Source organism: Echinops telfairi, unplaced genomic scaffold (genome assembly GCF_000313985.2).
Source record: "Echinops telfairi isolate 266 unplaced genomic scaffold, ASM31398v2 ScPeMD7_5592;HRSCAF=6446, whole genome shotgun sequence".
Classification (NCBI taxonomy): domain Eukaryota; kingdom Metazoa; phylum Chordata; class Mammalia; order Afrosoricida; family Tenrecidae; genus Echinops; species Echinops telfairi.
The window spans coordinates 2,960,139-2,980,224 of record NW_022109491.1 but is presented as its reverse complement, the minus strand read 5'-3'; the positions used below and the strand labels follow the sequence as shown (position 1 = coordinate 2,980,224).

Here is a 20,086-nt window from a genome sequence, read left to right as displayed (position 1 = left end):
AGACAGACAGACAGAGGGATATATTCTTGCATGAGCAACCAAGCGTTCTCTGTCTCCTGAAGGAAGATGTACTTACAGACTGGAGGAGACACCTGTGCGAAGGCAGGGCTAACCTACTTTTTAGACTTGATGGTTTACTAATAACCTTTTCCATGGCATAAATAGTATTTCCCAACACTTTATAATGATGGCGCAGTCTGGCTGACAAGCCCAGCCACGATTAATTAAACCAGTCTTCTGAAACATTTCTGGAGCTTCCGGTTTTCACTTCAAGGAGCGCTAGCCACATATGTTTGCATACTTCCTTAATTATTTCCTCGGGGAAGTTGCTAGTAGTATTTCTGGGTCAAGGGGTGGACATAATTCCGCCTCTGGAAAGGTTGGGCTAATTTACTTCCCCATCAGCAGAGTATTGACATAGCTAATTTATTGCCCGTGGATGCTTCTTAAGTATTTTCAGTCCTCTGTATCCATATTTTGTTTTATGATTAATCACTCGGTCTTTTGCTGGCCTTTTCCTTTGCAATGCATTTACAGTGTACCCCGCTACCCACTGCTCAGCCTTCTCCAAGGGGGGATTTCTTGCCTCATGAACGATGGATACAAATGAGAGGCCTAGAGTCCAGCTGTTTACTCGCTGCGGAGGGGTTTCTCTTCTTAAAATCCGGGACGCTCAAGCGAGCTCATTATTTTGGCCAGCAGAGTTGGAAGCAGCCTGTGGAGGATGATGTAGGGAACTTCTTGGTACCATTCATTTATCAGCTTCTGAAATCCCGTAATTACAGACTCATTCTCCGAGGACGGGAACGTTGTGGCTGGCTGGCTGGCTGCAGAGATCCTCTTGGTCACTGCTTTTATACTTGAGAAGGAGAAAGGTGTCCCTTTGTCATAGACCGAATGTGTGCTGGAGTACTAATCCCCACTGCCTATGGATCAAGAGACCCTGAAGGTCTAGAGTTTGAACCCACCAGCTGATCTCTCCTGAAGACTTGGGACCTGTGAGCCAAACAGCACACTCACTGCCATTGAGTGGGTCCTGACGCGCAGTGGCTCTAGAGCCCAGGCTGGAACTACCCTTGTGGGTTTGAGACTGGAACTCTGTACGGGAGTACAAAGACTCAGGGTTCTCCTGTGGAGTGGCTCATGGGTTCAAACTGCTGAACTGGCGGTTAGCAGCCCAACACGTAACCCACTGTGCTACCAGGCCTCCCCAGGATATCCCACCCGGCTGATGCTCGGTCAGAACGACTCCAAAGGCGCAGGGTGATGGACACAGAATGCTGTTGTTGTTAAGCCAATGAAGACCCCTCTCAAGACAGGGCACGCCCTCAACCGATCACGTCCAAGTTAAGGACAGGGCAGGACCAACGGGGAAGCGCTTACCTGGGCCAGAGAAGACGTGAGGGTCGTCTACAAACCCAGGAGCCCAGGCTCTCCCCGCAAGGTCCTTACCCCGGCCAAGCCCCTCACTCGGACACTGCCTCCAGACGTGGAGGGAAATGCATTTCCTCCTCCAGCGCCACCGCCCCCCACCCCCACATGTGGTATTTCTGTTTTATATGAGGCAATTGAGATATCCTTAACAACCACCACAAAACCTTTAATTAAAAAACATAAATGTAAAGAAAACCTATTAACTAACTAGTGCTGTATGAGGGGATTTCACAGAGTTCGTGGAAAATGCCCACCATCTTTGAATTAAATTTCCCCGTGAACTTCTGAAAGCCCCCTTGTGTAGGTTACGTAGACGCAGCGCGTACTGAATGAAGGAGAGCGTGGATGGATGGAGAAGAAACAACTACTCAGACACTGGGGTTCTTCTCGAATGGCCATCCTTGGACACGAAGTCGGGGTGCAGTGAGCCCTCAGGGTTCTTCTCCCTCTAAGCGACCGTGAGCTCTCCAGCCAGGTGCGGGTCATTTGGAGAGTCAGTAGGCCGGCCAGCTTCCCAAGGACAGATGAGTGTGCTGTTGGCCATTGCAGCTGCTCGTGAACTCTTAGCCCACCAGATTTCAGTTTCTTCTTCAGTGTAATTCAAAGTCAAGACGGCGTTTTGAGCCCCATTGCTTAAAAGACCAGGAGTCCCAATGACACAGTGCTTAAGCACTCAGTGCTAACGCCTGGTTGGCAGTTTAAAAGCCACCACTAACTAGCTCTGAGGAGAAGAAGAGGGGCTGACTGCCCTTGTTAAGATTACCAGCCTCAGAAACCCACAGAGGCGTAGTACTTTAGGGTCACTTTGAGGGGGTCTGGACTGGAGGGCAGTGAGTTTGGGCGTGTCCCTTGTAGGATGTCACTCCATCTCAGAAACCCTCCCCAAGGGCCACTTGTTGGCGATCTCCCTGTCCTTAGTTTTAAATAGGAAGTACTGTGTTACCTGGACGTATTTAATATTTATGGCATCGGTTTGCAAAATACAAACGAAGTACCCAGGGGCTGCGTTGAAGACCAGGTTTGTCTGGCTCAGTCCTGGTGGCACAGTGGGCTACGAGTTGGGCTGTTAACTGCAAGGGTGGTAGTTTGAAACCACCAGCCGCTCCCTGGGAGAAAGATGATACTTTTTACTCCCATAAAGAGTTAGTCTCAGCAACCCCAAATCTGCAGTTCTACCCTGTCCCCTAGGGCCGCTGTGAGTTGGAATTGACTTGGGGGCAGTGGGTTTGGTTTATTTTTGGTGTGGACCCCAGGAGCTACTGGTTCAGAGGGGCCCTGGATAATCCCGGGAATTTGCAGATTTCACAATGATCTCTGGCTAGGCCATGCTGGCCCAAGCTCAGGACCGCTGGCTGGCATGAGACGGCATGGCCTTGCTTGCACACAGAGCCCTCCGTTCCCCCACAGCCTACATTAGCATTGCATTTGTGTATGATATTTGTCCACTGTATCCTGACGACATCCCACACTGCCTCTTCATCAGCCACATGTGGAGCGTTCCTTGTCTCCTAACGAGCCCGTAGGTGCCCTCCCAGTCCTCGCTCGTGACTTCCCAGCCAGATATCTCCCTGCACCCGCACTTGTATGAGCGCCTCCTTCCTCCGAGTTCTCCACCTGCGCGATTGCACACATGCCCTCCATCAAAACAGAAGGGAAAGCAAAACCATCCACAGAAATCCCCTGAACTTGATTTCTGCCGAGGGGACAAAGATGGGAACAATCAGGCACGCTGAGAAATCTTTCTCTTTCTTTCAGCAGCCCCTGGACATTAGCCAGCCAAATTCTAGTTCAATTGTGATGATAATGAATCAATTAATTTTTTTTTTAGGAACAAATTCCAGCATTGAAGGTTGGGTCTGAAAATGGAGGTATAATTAGGACATTTAAAATACCTTCCTTATTAAAGCATTGGCCCCCGTGGTGAACATATATCTCTGATATGTAGCTTTAGCAAGCTCCATTTCGTAGCACATTCCTGGTGCATCTACAAAGGCAAATGGCTGCAGATAATGGGATGGCAGGGAGGGGTCCTGTTTGGACCCAGCAGCAGCCATTCCTACCTTCATTATGGTGCTCCGCTGGGGGTATGGCTTTCAGGGAGTTAATCGGCTCATCTCTAATTCAGACCTATTGGAGAGATTGGAAAGACTTCTGTTTGCCAACCAGAGCACCAGGAACGCTCGTTTTTATGGTTGAACCTCCGCCCTGAAAAGGATTTTGTGCTTAAACTCTGTCTTACCCTTGAAACATGCCTTTTCCAAGGGATGTAGTCTAGCGGTTCATTAGCCTGTGGCCTGATTGGTGGTGAGGAGTGGGATCCTGGAGAAGAAGATAGATGGCTATCATGAAGCTAGGCTACCATTTATCAAACATCTTGTTCGTTTCTACCTTTTTACTGTTCCTTTTCCTGGGAGATCCTAGTCCATTCACATTCTGCTGTGAGAAACAACACAGAAGGGTTCTGTCCTTTCCCCAGCTCCCCCATTTCCCCACCCCCACCCCCAGGCAATATCCTCCAGGAGTCCCTGGGTGGTGGGAGCGCTGAGCATGTTCTGACTGCTAACTGCAAAGGTAGAGGGTCTAGTCTACCAAGTGGTGCCTCAGAAGAAAAGCCTGGCTGTCTACGCCCCCAACTCACACCCCACGCCCCAATATCAGCCCTTGAGAACCTGGGGAACAGAATTCCACTCTGACACCCATGGGGTGGCAGTAACTCAGAGCTGACTTGGCAGCAACTGGTTTGGATACCATTTTCCAAAACGATACCAGTTGTTGATGATGTCAGCAATCCATCCCTCTTTATTGTTTAGTATTATTTCATGGTATGAGCTTAACCCAGTTTGTTCAGCCATTCCCAACCCCTCCCGTCCCCTGCCATTAATGGACATAGGGGCCATTGTCATTCCCCAATCGTGAACACTGACCTCCTTGCCTGTTTGAGCGATGTTGCCACGCACATGCAAGTGCAGGTTTCTTGTGAAGACATGAAGTATTTGCTTCTTTGGATTGCATTCCAAGAACACACCTGCTGGTTTATGTCATTGGGAGAAGCCACTCAATCAACTTGCGGCTCAGAGGATCCCCATTTGACCGAGTAGAACTAACTGGCCCACAGGGGTTTGTAGACAGTGTCTTCATGGGGGCAGGTCTTTCTCCCGTGGAGTGGCTGGTGGGTTTGAACCATCCACCTTTCAGCTAGCAGCCCAGCACTTAACTGTTGTGCCACCAGAGCTTCTTTGCTGAGCCTATCATAGTTGGAGTATTTACTTTTAGGTTTTGTTTTTTTTAAAGAAAGGGCCAGACAGCATCTCAGAATGATGGTACCATTCCTTCCCCGCCTCCTGGCAGTGGATACAGGGTCTCCCCATTATCATCAGCCTATGGTGGTGTTGTTTTTCTTCTCAGCCAATCTGCTCAGTGCGGAGTGCTATCTCATGGGGGTGGAAATCTGCATTTTCCTAATGAGTATTGCAAAGGTGCCTGGAGGATGTAACACACACCAGTGTGTGTTACACTACTAGCCTAAAAGTTGGCCGGTCAAACTCACTCACCAGTGTGCAGAAGGAAGGCCTGCCAGTCTCCTCCCATAGAGATTGTAGCCAAGAAAATGGGTGGAGCAATTCTGTAGTAACGGATGGATTTGCCCTGAGTCAGAATTGGCTCCAGCCACCTGTTGGGTTTATTTATTTATTTAATCATTTTATTGGGAGGCTTTTACAGATCTTATGACTGTCCATCATTCAATTGTATTAAGCACTCTTGTACATAGGTTGTCATCAACATTTCCAAAACATTTTCTTTCTACTTGAGCTCTTCATATCAGCTCTTTTCCCCTCCCTCTCCCACCCTCGTGAATCCTTGACCAATTATATATTATTGTTATTGCATGTCTTACCGTGTCTATGTTGTCTCACTTCATCCACATTTCTGTTATTCAACCCCCTGGGGGGGTGTTATATATCCAACCTGTGGTGGGTTCCCCTTTTCTGCCCCTCCCCCTCCCCCATGCCCACCGTTCCTCTACCCACAATGCTATTCCCACGACTGTTCCTGAGGGTGTTTTCTGTCCAACGTGTGTACTCCGTCTAGTTGGATTTGTAAGATAGAGCTGGGTGATGGCAGTGGGAGGAGAAAGAGGTGTGTTTCACCGGTGCTGTACTCCACGCTGGTTGAATTGTCCCTTCCTTGTAACCCTTCTGTGGGGGTATGTCCAATTGTCTACAGATGGGCTTTGGGTCTCCTGTTGGGCTTAAAGAGTACTGATAGACACCTTTTGGAGTCTTCTTGGACACCTGTCCATTCTCTTTATGGAAAGCCTGTTTTGGTGCGGTTGACCTCTTTTCTGATTGCATTGTTGGGCTTCTGACAGTTGAATTGTTAGGGGTGTTTACACAACACATTGGAGACACTAGTCCTTTGTCAGATAGGTGGTATGTAAATCTTTCTTCCAACCCATAGCCTGTCTTTTCAGCCTCTTAGCAGGGGCTTTCCTTTGGCTAAGGCACGGCGTGTCATCTCTTTTTTCCCCTTTATGGATTGTGCTTTGGTGTTGGGACTAAGAATTTGGTTGCCCGATCCAGAGCCAGAAGATAGCCTCCTCTTTTGAGCCAGAAAATATTCTCCTCTTTTGTTCCCCCTAAGAGTGTTATTACTTGGTTTTACATTAAAGTGCATGCTGAGTTAATGTTTATATGAAGTGGACAGTTTGGGTCTGGGCTATTTACTTATTTCCCCCTCTGTCTGTCTGATGGCTTCAGCACCATATCTTGAAAAGGCTGCCCCTTCCCCCACTGCGTTTTCACCTTTGTCTACAGGATATTCCTTGGTGGGTTCAATAACTGTGCAAGAAGAGAGTTGATAGAATTGATTTTAATTATACTAATATCTCTGGGTACTTAAGAAAATTACAGAATTCTCTTTCATTTCATTTGTGGCATTAACTTTTATTAAAACAAAAGAACCTTAGAACCTTAGTCCGGCCCATGGAGAACTTGTTTACCATTTTGGCACATTTCCATCATCATCTATGCATCTGTGAGTATAATATTGTGGACAGGCTGTCATAAGTAAAGGTTAATATTTTCCCTCCATATACTTTATTATGAACAGTTTCTCACCACTGGAAATTTCTTACAAAACTTCTTTCAAATGATTATCCTATAGATCTCCCACTCTCTCTTACTGCCACTGAGCCAACTCCAGCTCATCCCGACCCGGTTGGACAGGGGAGAACTGGCCCTGTGGGTGTCTGAGGCTATAACTCGTTATGGGAGCAGAAAGCCTCCTCTTTCTCCCAGAATGGCTGGTGGGTGGCCCAACTTGTAACCCATGATAGCACCAGGGGGATACAGTGTATTACGGATATACTATAATTTACTACATCTATTAAGTGTACCGGAGTCCAGGTAGTGTAAGAGGTTACATGTTGGGCTGCAAACTGCAAGGTCAGTAGTTTGAACCCACTTGCTAATCCATGGGAATGAGAGGAAGCTACCTGCTCCCATAAAGATTTAAAGCCATGGAAACCCCAGGAGCAATCCTACCAAGGTAGAGTCAGAGTGGACTGGTGGGCTTTTTTTATGTAGTCTCTCTATCTTATTACCTCTTTAAACTATTGAAAAGTAAGGATGTTACTTTCAGGACTAAGGTAGGCCTGACCCAACCATGCATAGTATTTTCCATTGCCTCGTGTGCAGGTGAAAGTTGAACATTGAATCAGGAAGCCTGGAGAAATCGCACTGCTTTGGAACATGGGGTTGGTGAAGAATATGAAAAGTACCATGGACTGCCAAAAGAGCAATTACATCTGTCTTGGAGGAAATACAGCCAAAGTGCTTCTCAAAAGCAAGGATGGCCAGCTGTCCTTTGGGCACGTTGTCAGGAGAGACCAATCCCTGTAGCACACCATGCTTGGCAAAGCAGAGTGGCAGCGAAAAAAGAGGCAGGCCCTCACTGAGCTGGATGGCCACATGGCCACAACAGTGGGTCAAACATAAGACCAATTGTGAGAATGGTGCAGGATTGGGCATTATATTGCACCTAGGGTCCCTATGAATGGGAACCAATGGCACAGCATCGAACAACAATAATATTATATTTTTTGTGTCTAATGAATACCTATCTTGTAGACGGATACACTATTTATTATAGAAAGCTATGTGTATACATAGACATCTCTATCTCACGATGAACTACATCTTTACTATAGTTATACACTCTGTGTTAGGTTGTGTTCTCCAGAGAAGCAAAATCAGTGACACTTGTATGTGTCTGTCTATAGGAAGAGATTTATTTACATCAAGAAATGATTTACACTGTTGCAGAAGTGGGTAAACCCAGCCTGGTTCAAGTCTGGGGGTCAGATGTAAGCTGGGGACTTTTCCTGACTCCTGCAGGGCAGGGGCTGACAGACAGGAAGCTGGAAGATGAAGCAGGGCCACACGTGGAAGATGCAGAGCTGAAAGAATCAGCATCGAGGTTGGCTGCCTGAATTCAAGGCTGGCAGTCAGCTGATGGCTTCTGGGATCGGCAGGCAACACCAAGGGAGACTGATGAACCACCAGCAAGATCCTAGTCTAGCAGAAGGTGACGGGGAGAAAGAGAGTTCAGTTCTGCTCAGGGTCTCTTTTATACAAAAGGCCACACCCCCAAGGAGGTGTCATCAGGCTGTGATCTGATTGATAAGTAGGATTCAACCCCCACCTTCATCCAGATATGGCTAGTTGACATAAAATGGAATCCCATCATCTCAAATACCATCCACCCACAGCTATCAAATACATTCTGCCTTGTGATGACTCAATATAGGGTTTCTGAAACTGAAAATCTTTAGGGAGTAGACAGCCTCATCTTTCTCTTGCAGAGCACCTGATGGGTTTGAACCAGAGACCTGGCAATTAGTAGTCCAACATTTACATGATAGCACCACCAGGGCACCTTAGCTCCACCAAAGCTCCTTATAGATCAGAGTTACTACCCATGGGTGACATATATCTCATTGTGGAGCCCTGCTGGCATAGTGGTTATGAGTTGGGCGGTGATACTCAAGGTCAGCAGTTCAATACCACCAGCTGTTCTGAGGGAGAAAAACAGGGCTTTCTACCCCATAAATAAAGAGTTACAGTGTTGGAACTGAGATCTACCCTGTCCTACAGGGTCTCTTTGAATTTAGTGAGTTTTTCCTTTTTTGATAGAGTCCATTGTACTCATACACTGAAGATGCCCTGCAATTTACTTTGCAATTTACAAAGCCCCCTTGAAGGCTGTGAGGATTCTAGCTTTCATCGTCATAAATAATACTTTAAAATCGTATTGCACACTCAGTGGCATATATCTCTCACCTTCTGTACTGAGAGCTCAGCTTCAGAGCCGGCGGATCTCATGTGATTCTCACCGCCCCACATGAGGCAGTGAGACACGTGTCTTCAAATTATGGAGGGAAAAGAGTAACATGAACAGAATAAACCCTACAGACAAGAAATAACAATTCTGCTTACTTCACCCATCTACCGGTGACTATTAGAGATGTAAGAAATAATTTAAATTGAGTATGAAATGTATCACCAAATATTTTTTAACAATATGAGTTAGGTGAAGATTTACAGAGCAGATCATCAGTTTTTCTTTAAGATCATCAGTTTTACATTCAACATTCCATGCACATTTTGCTTCAACTCATCCGCTGCAAAAACCTTGAAAGTATCATCATTTAGTTGGCTCCCTTTGTCTTTCCTGTTTCCGTTTTTCCTTCTTTTCCAACCCTCTGAACTTTGTCGTTGGGTAAATCTTGCTGTGTTGGTCTTCAATGGCTGATCAGCTCCCGATCTGAAAGGTAGTGAAAGGCCGTAGTGGTGGGGACCCACTTGTCTCTTCCTGCACAGGGAACCCGGCCTCTTTCATGATTTGGAGGGTCATTCCACATGTTTCTCTCATTGTAATGTGATCCTTTGCAGAGCAGTTTGTAGTGATAGCGGGGAACTATCTAGTTCTTCTGGCCTCCGTGTTGCAGCGGTGAGTGTTTCCAGGGCCCCTTAGTCCGTGAGATTCGTGGTTTCCCTACATCTCCCAGTTTCATCACTCCTTGGTCCTCGAGCTGGAGAAAGACCAATGCTGCACCTTCGATGGCTGCGCACAGCTGTTAGGACCCCAGTCACTGCTCACTCCTGTACGATGTAGAACACTTCCTTATCATCAGACATTTTCAGGTCGACTTTACTTTATTGTTTTCATACTAGCCCAAAGGTTTTGAATATACAAAACCACATAGAGCGCTTCAAAAGGTTTTCAGTCTGAAGGATATATATCCCTAAACAGAACCACCCATTTGCACTTGACTGTGGATGTTCGCTTTGGTTGTTGCCAGCATTTGGGGCTTTTCCTTAAGTTGGATTCTTATTCTTGTGAAATTCTTTATATTTCTTGTCAGGTGACCTTCAGAAAGGTCACCAGGAGAGCGTGAGAGTGAGTACTACTGAGATTATTGTGGACAGTAAATATTGACACCGATTTAACCCTTATTGATTTTTAACTAAAAGAAAAAAGCTGACTTTATTTTATTTTGCTTTGGGAAAAATTTTTCCCCATATGCTCAATGGCTCTTTGTGTTTCCTCTCCAAGGTATTGTTAGTGGTCAAGTGTATGTTTATATTGCACATTCCAGTTTTTATTAAAATTTTTATTGGTATTTGAGGGAAAGTTTACAGAGCAAATTGGTTTTCCACTCAACAATTCACACACATTTGTTCTGGCAAATTGCAATCCCCACAACATGCCAGCACATTTTCCACTTGTTCCTGTGCTTACTGTTTCCATTTGTCCTTCTACTTCTTCTTGCCTTCGGAGCTTGATCCCTGGACGAATACTGCCCTTTGGTCTTGTGCAGTGGTCCTAATGAATGAGGGTCTCCCTGGTGTTCTTGGTCACATTATGGGCTTATCTATCCTTTGGCTGAAGGTTGAGCCCTGGAGATGACTTAAAGGTTTAAAGGGTGATTACAGGCCATAGACTCAGAGGTGTCGCCAGTCTCTAGCAGACCAGTGAGCCTGATATTTTATTATTGTTATTTTGAGATATTTTATTATTGTTATTTTGAGTGTTGTTCCATATTTTTCACCCACTCTGCCGAGGATCTTCCTTTATGATTGGTCATCAGTGGTAGCCAGGCACTATTTAGTTCTTCTGGTCCTGACGTCATAGAGTCTGTGTTTTGTCTGGTCCCTTAGTCTTTGATTTCCAGACAGGAAGAGACCAATAGTTGCATCTCAATTGGCCGGTTAAAGTTGTCCTGATTGCAAGAATACACCCCATTCAAGTGCGCTCAATGAAAAGTTGTAGTGATGTTGGTGAGTGGTGGTTCCAAAAGGAACTGAAAAGAGACAATGACCTAAGGAGCGTTCGTTGCCCACCGTAGAAACATTTTGCTGTCTCCACCAGTTTCAGCTACTTAACTGCCCTGCAAGTGAATCAACTTGATGGCCAAGCTCAGTGTGTAATCTACAAATGCAGGTCTTTCAACTCAGATTGCACCTCTCTGGCTATAATCTGTAAGTCTCTGGATTGAATTTCCTAGCAAGAAACCGGTTGATGTTCATTAGCCATTTTTTAGCTTGTCTAGCTAGTGTCTTGCCCAATTCTTGACCATCAGGGAAGCGTTGTGGACATGATACACAAGGGGCTGCCCCCTTTTCAAGACTGGTAAGGTAGTCTTTAACATGTATGGAGCCCATGCCATTAACGACTGTATCATCTGTACTGGGTTGGGCTTATCATCTCTGGGACATTCTCCCGCCTCACCCCACCCCCGGAAATATGCCTAGTGATCAAAGGATGGACAAATTTGCTTTCAGTTCCTTTTCCGCCTCTTGAGTTCAGTCCTTGTCACACTGCATTATGCTCTTACTTGTAGGGGAAAGCCACACACGTTGATATTTAAATTTCTTTTCCCAAAGCGGCATCACATTTAAGGAGAGTGAATATTTTATAGATGGAATACCAGCCAGGAAATGTTTCAATGAAATGTCCATAGCGTGTGGGTGAGTGGAGATGCCAAACTCAGTCTTTCTGCTTCCTTCCAGATTTACCAACGATGCTGGTTAGTGTTCAAGAAAGCTTCGAGCAAAGGCCCAAAGAGACTGGAGAAATTTTCCGATGAACGTGCTGCCTATTTTAGGTGTTATCATAAGGTAAGTCTCGATGGTGGTCTCTTACGGGAATCCTGGGTCATGCATAGTCCATCTTCCAGATTTCAGCTCCAAGATCTATTTATTCATAAGCAGGTGAGTTGAATTCATTGTGATTGTATCTAGATTAAGAAGCCCTGGCGGTTTGGTGACTGTGTATGTGGCCGCTGATCTTCTCACGGTAGACTTCCAATGGTATCCAGCTGGGCTTCACAGATTGACTTATCCGAGAGAAAAGGACCAGCAATGGGTATATGAGAGAGCTGGTTGTTGTGAAGTGCCCGCCAATCAGCTCTGACTCCCTGTGACCTTGTGTCTAACAGACTGAAACACCCCCCAGTCTTGGGCCACCCTCAGGATGGCGGTTGAGTTTGAGCCCATTGTTGTAACCATTGTGACAAGCCATCTCTTGGAGGGCTTTCTTTTTCCTCCCTGACCTAATACCAAGCATGATGCCATGTTCTAGAGATGGATCCCTCCTGATAGCATGTCCAAAGTACATGAGACAAAGTCTGACCATCCACCCATGTAAGGAGTATCTGGCTATATTCATCCAAGACAGATTTGTTTGTTCTTCTGGAATTCGATGATACTTTCAATATTCTTCACCAACATCATGATTTTGCTCATTAATTATCCAGATTTTACATGTTTATGAGGCAACTAATGATACCGATTGAAGGACAAAGGGTCAGGTTCACTTTAATCCTCCAAATGACACCCTTTCAACCTTGGAAAGAGATCGTTTGCAGGTCTTTTGGAACCAGGGTGGCCTGGTGGATTATGCATTGGTCAAGGTCAGCAGCTCAAACCCAACAGCTGCTCCATGGGAGAAAGAGGAGGCTTTCTTCTCCCATGAAGATGTACAGTCTTGGAAACCCACAGGGACAGTTCGAATTTATCCTATAACATTGCTACGAATCAGAATGGACCCAATGGCAGTGAACTTTTGGAGATTTTTTTGTTGTTGTTGCACCAAATCTGCCCAATGTCATGTATTACTTGATTTCTTGACTGCTACTTCCATGAGCGTTGATGATTGTTGATCCAAATAAAATCAAATCCTTGACCATTTATCAGATGTCATCTATTGCTATAGTGTGAGGATTTTTTTGGTTGTGTTTGCCTTTTTATGCTGAAGTTCAACCCATTCTGAAGGCTGTAGTCTTTGGTCTTCATCAGTAAGTGCTTCAAGCCCTCTTTGACACACGACTGTTGAGTGCTTTATGATACTCTCCCAAACCCGCCCATCCGCACATGGTGTTGCCTCTAAGTTCGGAATTTATGGAGACTCTGAGGGAGTCTGAATCTCTCACTCCTTCTGCAGTGGCCCACGTCTTGCCAGTCTTGACCCTCTCGAATCTGTTTCAAACACGTTCTGTGTGAATCACACTGACATTCTTCTACCCGAAGACTCAGCCTGCAGGACCCCAGGATTTAACCGCCTGTTCCCTCTCTAACCTCATCTCTCAGTTCCCTCCAGCCCCATTGTTCTCTGCCCCAAGGGCCCTGGACTCCCGGCTTCTCCTGCAACATGCTATGCACATCTCTGCTTTGTACCTGCTCTTTGGTTTTCCTGGAACGCTCTCCCTCTAAATAACTTCATGGCTCAGTCATTTGCTTTGTTTCGGTCCTTCTTCAAGTTCCTCCTTTTTTGTGAGGCCGCGTGCCTCCATTATTTCAATCGCAGTCCTCCAGCGTGCATCTCCCCATATTTTCCTTCTAAGCACCACGATTATATATTTGTTTACTTGTTTCTATTGTTTTTCCTGCCCCAGCTCTGCCCCCCCTCCCCTATCACAAAATAGGACCCATAGGGACAGGTAGTATTCGTGTGTTTGTGTGTGTGTGCACGCATGAGAGAGAGAGAGAGGACTTGTTACCAATAGCAGACACAGGGGAAGCACTTTTTACAATATTGGTTGAGAAGCAATGACTATTTACAATAAAGGAAAGGGACAACATGCAGGTATCTGTATGTCATGCTTTTATGTAGTGAAGCAGAAGAAAGTTGTACTTGAGACAGTTACAGGCAGGAAGAAGAGCTTTGAATTGGGGGGAAAGAAGTGGGTGGTGATGGTCCAGCATGGAATCAGCCCTGAGGGTTTCAGGAGTGCAAGAGTAAAAGTTTAACACCCACGTGGAGAGAAAAGCTCCCTGGTGAGGTATTGGGTGTGTGTTGGACTACTAACCTGAAGGTCAGCTGTTTGAAGCCACCAACCACTCCTTCGGAGAAAGACAAGGCTTTTTTACTCCCGCAAGGAGTTACGGCCTTGGAAACCCAGAGGCAGTTCTACCCTGTCATTTAGGATCACTCTTACTGGGAAACAACTTGATGACAATGAGTGTTATTGTATTCTCTGTAATTGGGGTGGCCGGGATGGGCTGTGAGGCAAAGGAAGGGAGGGGGCACCGGAGACAAAGGCTCTATTTCTGGCTTCTACCTGCTGGCTGTGGAATTTAATATGCAAATCTTTGGAGAACGTGGTGAGCCCCAGTCTCTTTCATCTCTAATAATCATTAGGCCAAGTTCAAAGCAGTAGAATGGAAGCATTATCTACATTTAAGCCTCCCAGCCCTTGATGAGTTCCTGAAGCTGATTCATCTGCCGTACTCTTGAGATTGGATTCATTTATGGTTAATCTCTGAGGGGCGCACAAAAAGCTGGAGTAACTGTGGGCTGTACTTTCAGAAATCGCGATGCTGTGTAATTTATGAATCTTGATAATAAGATACTGGGATTCTGAGTAGCACACAGTGACCAGATTTCAGAGTTTATTCGAATAGAAATGAAGCCATTTCTCAAAGAAAGGAGGGGTCTTATGTGATTCCCTTTGATCAGTACAGGGGTAACTACCGTAGCTACACCACTGGTCTAGAAAATCTATAGCATTGAGGCAGAGGGCGTCTGACAATTTATTTTAAAAGAGAATCTTAAGGGAGGAAAAAAATAATTTTGCCTATAAGACTCATTGTAAAGATTTTACTGTAAGACATGGACAGGTGGATTTTTGATCTTGGTTCCTTCTTTGCTGAGAATGGAGTTAAAAATGCTGTCTTGCAAAAATGGGAACATGAAGGACAAAAGGGAACATGAATATGTGAATAAAGCACATGCTAAACGCTTAATTTTTTTTTTTCATTTAACAATGCACTGCTTCGTGGACCACTCCCCCAGCATGCCCAATAGCCAATGGTGGCTGTGAATCTGATGATCTGTAAATGTGGTGATATTAAGACCCTGGTGATTCTAAAGACACCATCTGACTCTCAATCCTAATCCTGGTTTTGCCTAATCCGAGCAAGTTGCTTAACATTTTCAAGAAACCACATTATTTTCTGTTTTGAATGTCTTGTTGATAGCATGTTGTCTTCAGTAATGGAAAGTATGATGAAGTTAAGGGGAGTAGAAAGCTTCATCTTTGTCCTTGGGAGAGGTTGGCGGTTTCTAACTGCCAAGTTCATGCTTAACAGGCCAAAGCATAACTAGCAGCCGGGCTCCTCCCAGACAGACACCTAACATCAACACAGATTTGAGGATAAACCCTAAGTTCCCCCAAGACGCTCATGCCGTGATCCTTCCTCCAGCTCTCGTAGCAAACGTATTGTGGTTTAGAAAATAAATTGTAGAGTCTGTTAGTGATGTCAGTTCACATTTTGACTTTCATTCTAAATCAGTAATTCATGGCTGTGACTCACTGATTTCACTATTGCAGAGTGGTTTTGTTTTCTGGTCCCCGAGTGGCACCAAAGGTTAAGGGCTTGCTTACTAGCTGAAAGGTTGGCAGTTCAAACTCACCCCGAGACACCTCAGAAGACAGCCCTAGCACTCTGATCCTGAAAGATCAGAGCCTCAAGAACTCTGGGGAACCCACTTCAACTTGGTACATGTGGGCTTTCCAGGAGTCTGAACTGACGCCACACCAACAAACAAGAAGGTCTTTCATATCAGTGCGCCATGATTCATTTATCTTGTGCAAGAGATTCATTCAATGCAATACATCATTTGATTTCTTCACTGCTGCTCCCATGAGCACTGATTGTAGATCTAAGAATGATAAAATCCTAGACAACCTCAATCTTACCTCCATTTATCCCAGCACCACCTACGGGTCTAGCTGTGAGGCTTTTTGTTTTCTTTACATTGAGTTGTAGTCCCTGTTGAAGGCGACACTCATGAAAGTGTTGATGAGCAAGGATGTCAGTGACCCCAATCATGGTGTTTTCAACCCTTTCTATGCATGTGAAAGTTGGACACTGAATAAGGAAGACCCGAGGGAGAGTTGATGCCTTTGAATTGTCGTGCTGGAGAAGAATATTGAAAGATGCACAGACTGACCCCAAACTCCCACAGAGAGATCTGTCTTGGAAAAACTGCAGCCAGAATGCTTCTTGTATGTAATCAGGGAAAGACTTCAGTTCACATGCTTTGGACATGTCATCCGGAGAGACCAGTCCCTGGAAGAGGACATCCTGCTTGGTGAAGTAGGAGAGTAGCAAAACCTAGGAAGGCCCTCGATGAGATGGATGATACCGTGACTACTGCAGGGGACTCAAACACACCAGCAATGGTGAAGATGCTCAGGACCAGGCGGTAGTCCCTTCTGTTGTCCCTGAAGTCACTAGGAGTCAGAACAGACTCAACAGTGATCCAGTTATGACTGCTCCTAAGGGAAGGACAGAGACACTCCCAGTCCTTCCTTACGCGATTTCTCTTACACCCGGGCCTTTTGTGCACCTCTCCTTTTGTGTTTCCGATAATATTGGGGGATGCAAGAGCCTCAGAATTAAGAGGGCCAGGTAATAGCCAGCAACTGTCAAATCCTGGTCTCGACTTTCAAATTGTCTCCAGAAAACCGAAACCAGCCAAACAAACAAAACCACTCACTGCCATTGGGTTGACCTGCCTCCTAGCGAGCCGGTAGGACACGGTCGATTTGCCCCTGTGGGCTTTCGAGACTATAACTCTTTATAGAAGTAGAAAGGTTTGTCTTTCTCCCGAGGAGTGGCTGGTGATTTTGAACTGCTGACCTTGAGGTTAGCAGCCCAATATTTGTAACCACGACAGCATGGGATGATACGAAATCACAGAACCCATTGATATTTTATGAAAGGGTCCCTCTTCCCAGATTCCAGTTCTTCTAGAAATTCTGAGGTAAAGTTCCCAAAGTAGGTGGCTGGTTTTAAAGGAAAACACAACAAACAGGCTATTTCAGTTATTTCTCAAACAAAGATCCACGCTTCAGGAAGAAGGTCCAAATTTACAACTTAAACCGACCGCTGGTCCAGTTTATTTTCAGTAACACCAGGGCACGTTGATATTTTTAGAAAGCTTGGGATATAACTGTCTAGACAGGTTCTTTCATAAGATTTTTAAAAGAACAATATTTGTGTAAGCTTCCATGCCCAGAGTCCAGAGAAGACAGGTTCAAACAGAAAAGTCTTGCGCCCACCTTCCTCCTGATAGGACTCAGCATCTCTCCACTGGGCGCCTTCCTTCAGTGTCTCGAAGGCAGTCATGCTTCTGAAAGGGAAGATAATAGGGGGAAAGTCAAAAGTTTTACAATGCATTCTACCAAGGCTTTTTTATTTTTTATTTTATTTTATTTTTTTCTACCAAGGCTTTTTAAAAACTGTGAATAGAAATGTCTATTCGAGCCCAATGTGAACATGCTCTGAACATGTCAGTAGGTAATGATAAGAGTAGCAACGTTAACGAGGACGGCGCCATTGTCACTGCCTGAGAAAACCCCGTGGACTCAGAAACAAATTGCTCTTCAATTGCTTTTGTTTTCAAAGACAACCCACTGAAATCACAGAGGTGTATGCCTTGCCAGTTGTGATGGCTTTAATTAATTTTTTTTAAAAGAATGAAGTAATTTGAAGCGTATGTAGGGCTTTGCGATTTGCATACACAAAGTGCATTGCTCACTTAATTCATTCAATCCCACAAGGGGGAAAATAATTAGAATACAACTTAGAAAAGCAAGATAGAAAATTGTCTTTTAGGTAGCAGGCTCCTTTTCACTTTGTAAACATCAATAAATCATCAACGGCAAATTACCATCAGCCAAAGCAGGAGAGAAGTTGGAAATCAAATTCTTGTTTTCCTAAATGGCTTTTGACTTAGCAGTGCACCAGAAACATACTTAATATTCCCGCCCACTCCTGCTAATTGCATAATTCCGGCAAGAATCTTCCAGGTCCTCAAAGGAACGCACCTTAAAAAAAAAAAATCCGTTGTATTCATCTTCCCTTGCAACACCAGAAGAAATCTCCACAGTTTCTTTGTCTAGTTATAAAAATAATCCATTTGGAAAATTGAATTGTGTCATTTGTAATTGTTTTCTAAGTTGTTAATGCAAAATGATATTGGTAGCAAATTAAACTTTTAAAGTATGACCACTTGGTTAATTGCTGGCTGTTAAACGTTTATGCCAATGAATGGTATCCTTAATGGTTGCTAAGACATCTGGCGCATGGCTTTAAACAGCTAAATTAATTTGGTGGTCCATTTTTGGGAATTCCTAATTAAATGGCACACTTAAGGATTTATCAGGAATATAAGAGAGCATTTCTTTCCTTTGATAGAGTCATGATGCTTGAGTATTTGATACTCAGACAAGTGGAAACTAGGCACTGCATTTTCATTAAACCTCTATATTAAATCGCCTCCCGCTTCTTCCTTCTCCCCGTTCCAATTGACGATGACTTTGGATCACTTGATTTCCTGGTTGTCTGTAGAATTCTCTGGGCTAAGGACGGCTCCCCTGTATGGCTGGCTGACTGCCTATCCATGGCTCACTTCTGGGAGTGGGAGGTCTTGTCCATTGTCTGCTTTTACTACGGAAACTGGGTTGGCCTGTTAACAGCTGGTCTCTCCTGTTAACATGGCCCAAGTCTGTGAGACAGTTTCACCATCCTCACCTCTAACGGGCATTCTGACTGTACTTCTTCTAACACAAAACTGTTTGTTCTGATAGTCCGTGGCACTTACCATATTCTTCGCCAGCACCATAATTCTTTCTTCCTTATTCAATGTCCAATTTTCGTATGCATGGCTTGGGTCAGATGGGCGTAGCTTAGTTCTCAGAGTGAGGTCCTTGCTGTTCACCACTTCAAAGAGGTCGTGTGCTTTGGATTTGCCCGTGCAATGTGTCCTTGGTTTCTTGACTCGCTGCTTCAATGAGCAATGATCCAAGCGTGATAATGGAAATATAATAATCCTTGCTACGCTTGTGCTGTTTATAAAACTTAAAGGGAGAATTCTGTAAGAAATGCTTGAAGAAGCTTGGCGGTGCCATGGTTAAGCATTTGGCAGCCAACCCAAAGATTGGCAGCTCACACCCACCCAGTAGCTCCTGTGGAGCAAGACTAGAGGATCTGCTCCTATAAAGATCCCGGCCTGGAAAACCCTTTGGGAGTAAGTTTTTTGTTTGTTGGGTGGCTGGTTGGTTTAGCTTTTTAAGGAGGCCAGGAGTTTATGTTAATGAGAAAGAATGGCGCAGAAAAGAAGAGTGACAAGGCCTGGCACGTAATTAATTGAATTGAATTGTGGAAGTACAAACTGTTGCATTGCTGTATGTTTTGCTGAATATATTCCCAACGATAAAAGTATTACAATTTTTAAAAGAAAATACATTCATTAAAAATATATAGTCTTTCCAAAAATCCAACTCACCGCTAGTGAGTTGATGATAATTCATAGCGACTCTGGTGGACAGGGTAGAACTGCTCCTGTGGGTTTCCAAGACCGTAACTTTTTACAGGGGTGGAATGCTTCATCTTTCTCCTGCCGAGGGCCTGGTGGTTTTGAACTACTGATTTTATGGTTAGCAACCCTACCCGTAATCCCTATACCACTAGGGATCCTATCCAGAGCATCCAGTGACGGATAAATGCTAAGGAAAAGCTTACATCAGGATCAAGTGTAGAATGAGAATAGAGTCTAGAATGATAATGCTTCGGATGGAGTACTTGGGAATGATGCTAATATCTGAGTTAAATCCTGAAGGTGGGGTCAGCTTGAGTCATGCGAATAGCTGGAGGAGTGTTTGCAGGCAAAGAAAAAGCAAATGAAAAGTCCCTGTCCGGGGTGTCCTTGCTTGGTAGGTATAACAAGACCCCATAAATGACATGGACTTCACTTGGACTTTACAAGGAAGAAAACAGACCATTGTGCACTTGACTTTGTTTCAACAGGACTGGCTCTCTAGCCTAATGACCTGTCCCATCCCAGTGGGGTTATTTTGGCAGAGAAGTGGAAAGAAGCACTCAGAACATTCCAAAGAAGGATCCATTAACTCGGCAATGCCTAAGTGAACGCTTCCACGTGTTCCCATTTTATTTTTCCTCCCTGACATATAACAAGAGCTCAGAGAAACTCGCCGAGTGTAGCAAGAGAACTCACAGGTGGAAGAGATCTTATGAAAAGTGAACCCGAGTTTTCTCAGACTGATTTTTTCCAGGCAGTG

General features: G+C 44.8%; 1 protein-coding gene across 1 annotated transcript in view; it reads left to right on the top strand.

Annotated features, from left to right (window-relative positions):
• DOK5 (docking protein 5) overlaps positions 1–20,086 on the top strand; it is a 227,814-nt gene that overhangs the window by 62,836 nt on the left and 144,892 nt on the right. The window contains exon 2 of the mRNA XM_045295480.1: positions 11,508–11,615. Within this exon, the coding sequence (XP_045151415.1) occupies positions 11,508–11,615 (108 nt within the window). The remainder of the gene's footprint in view (positions 1–11,507; positions 11,616–20,086) is intronic.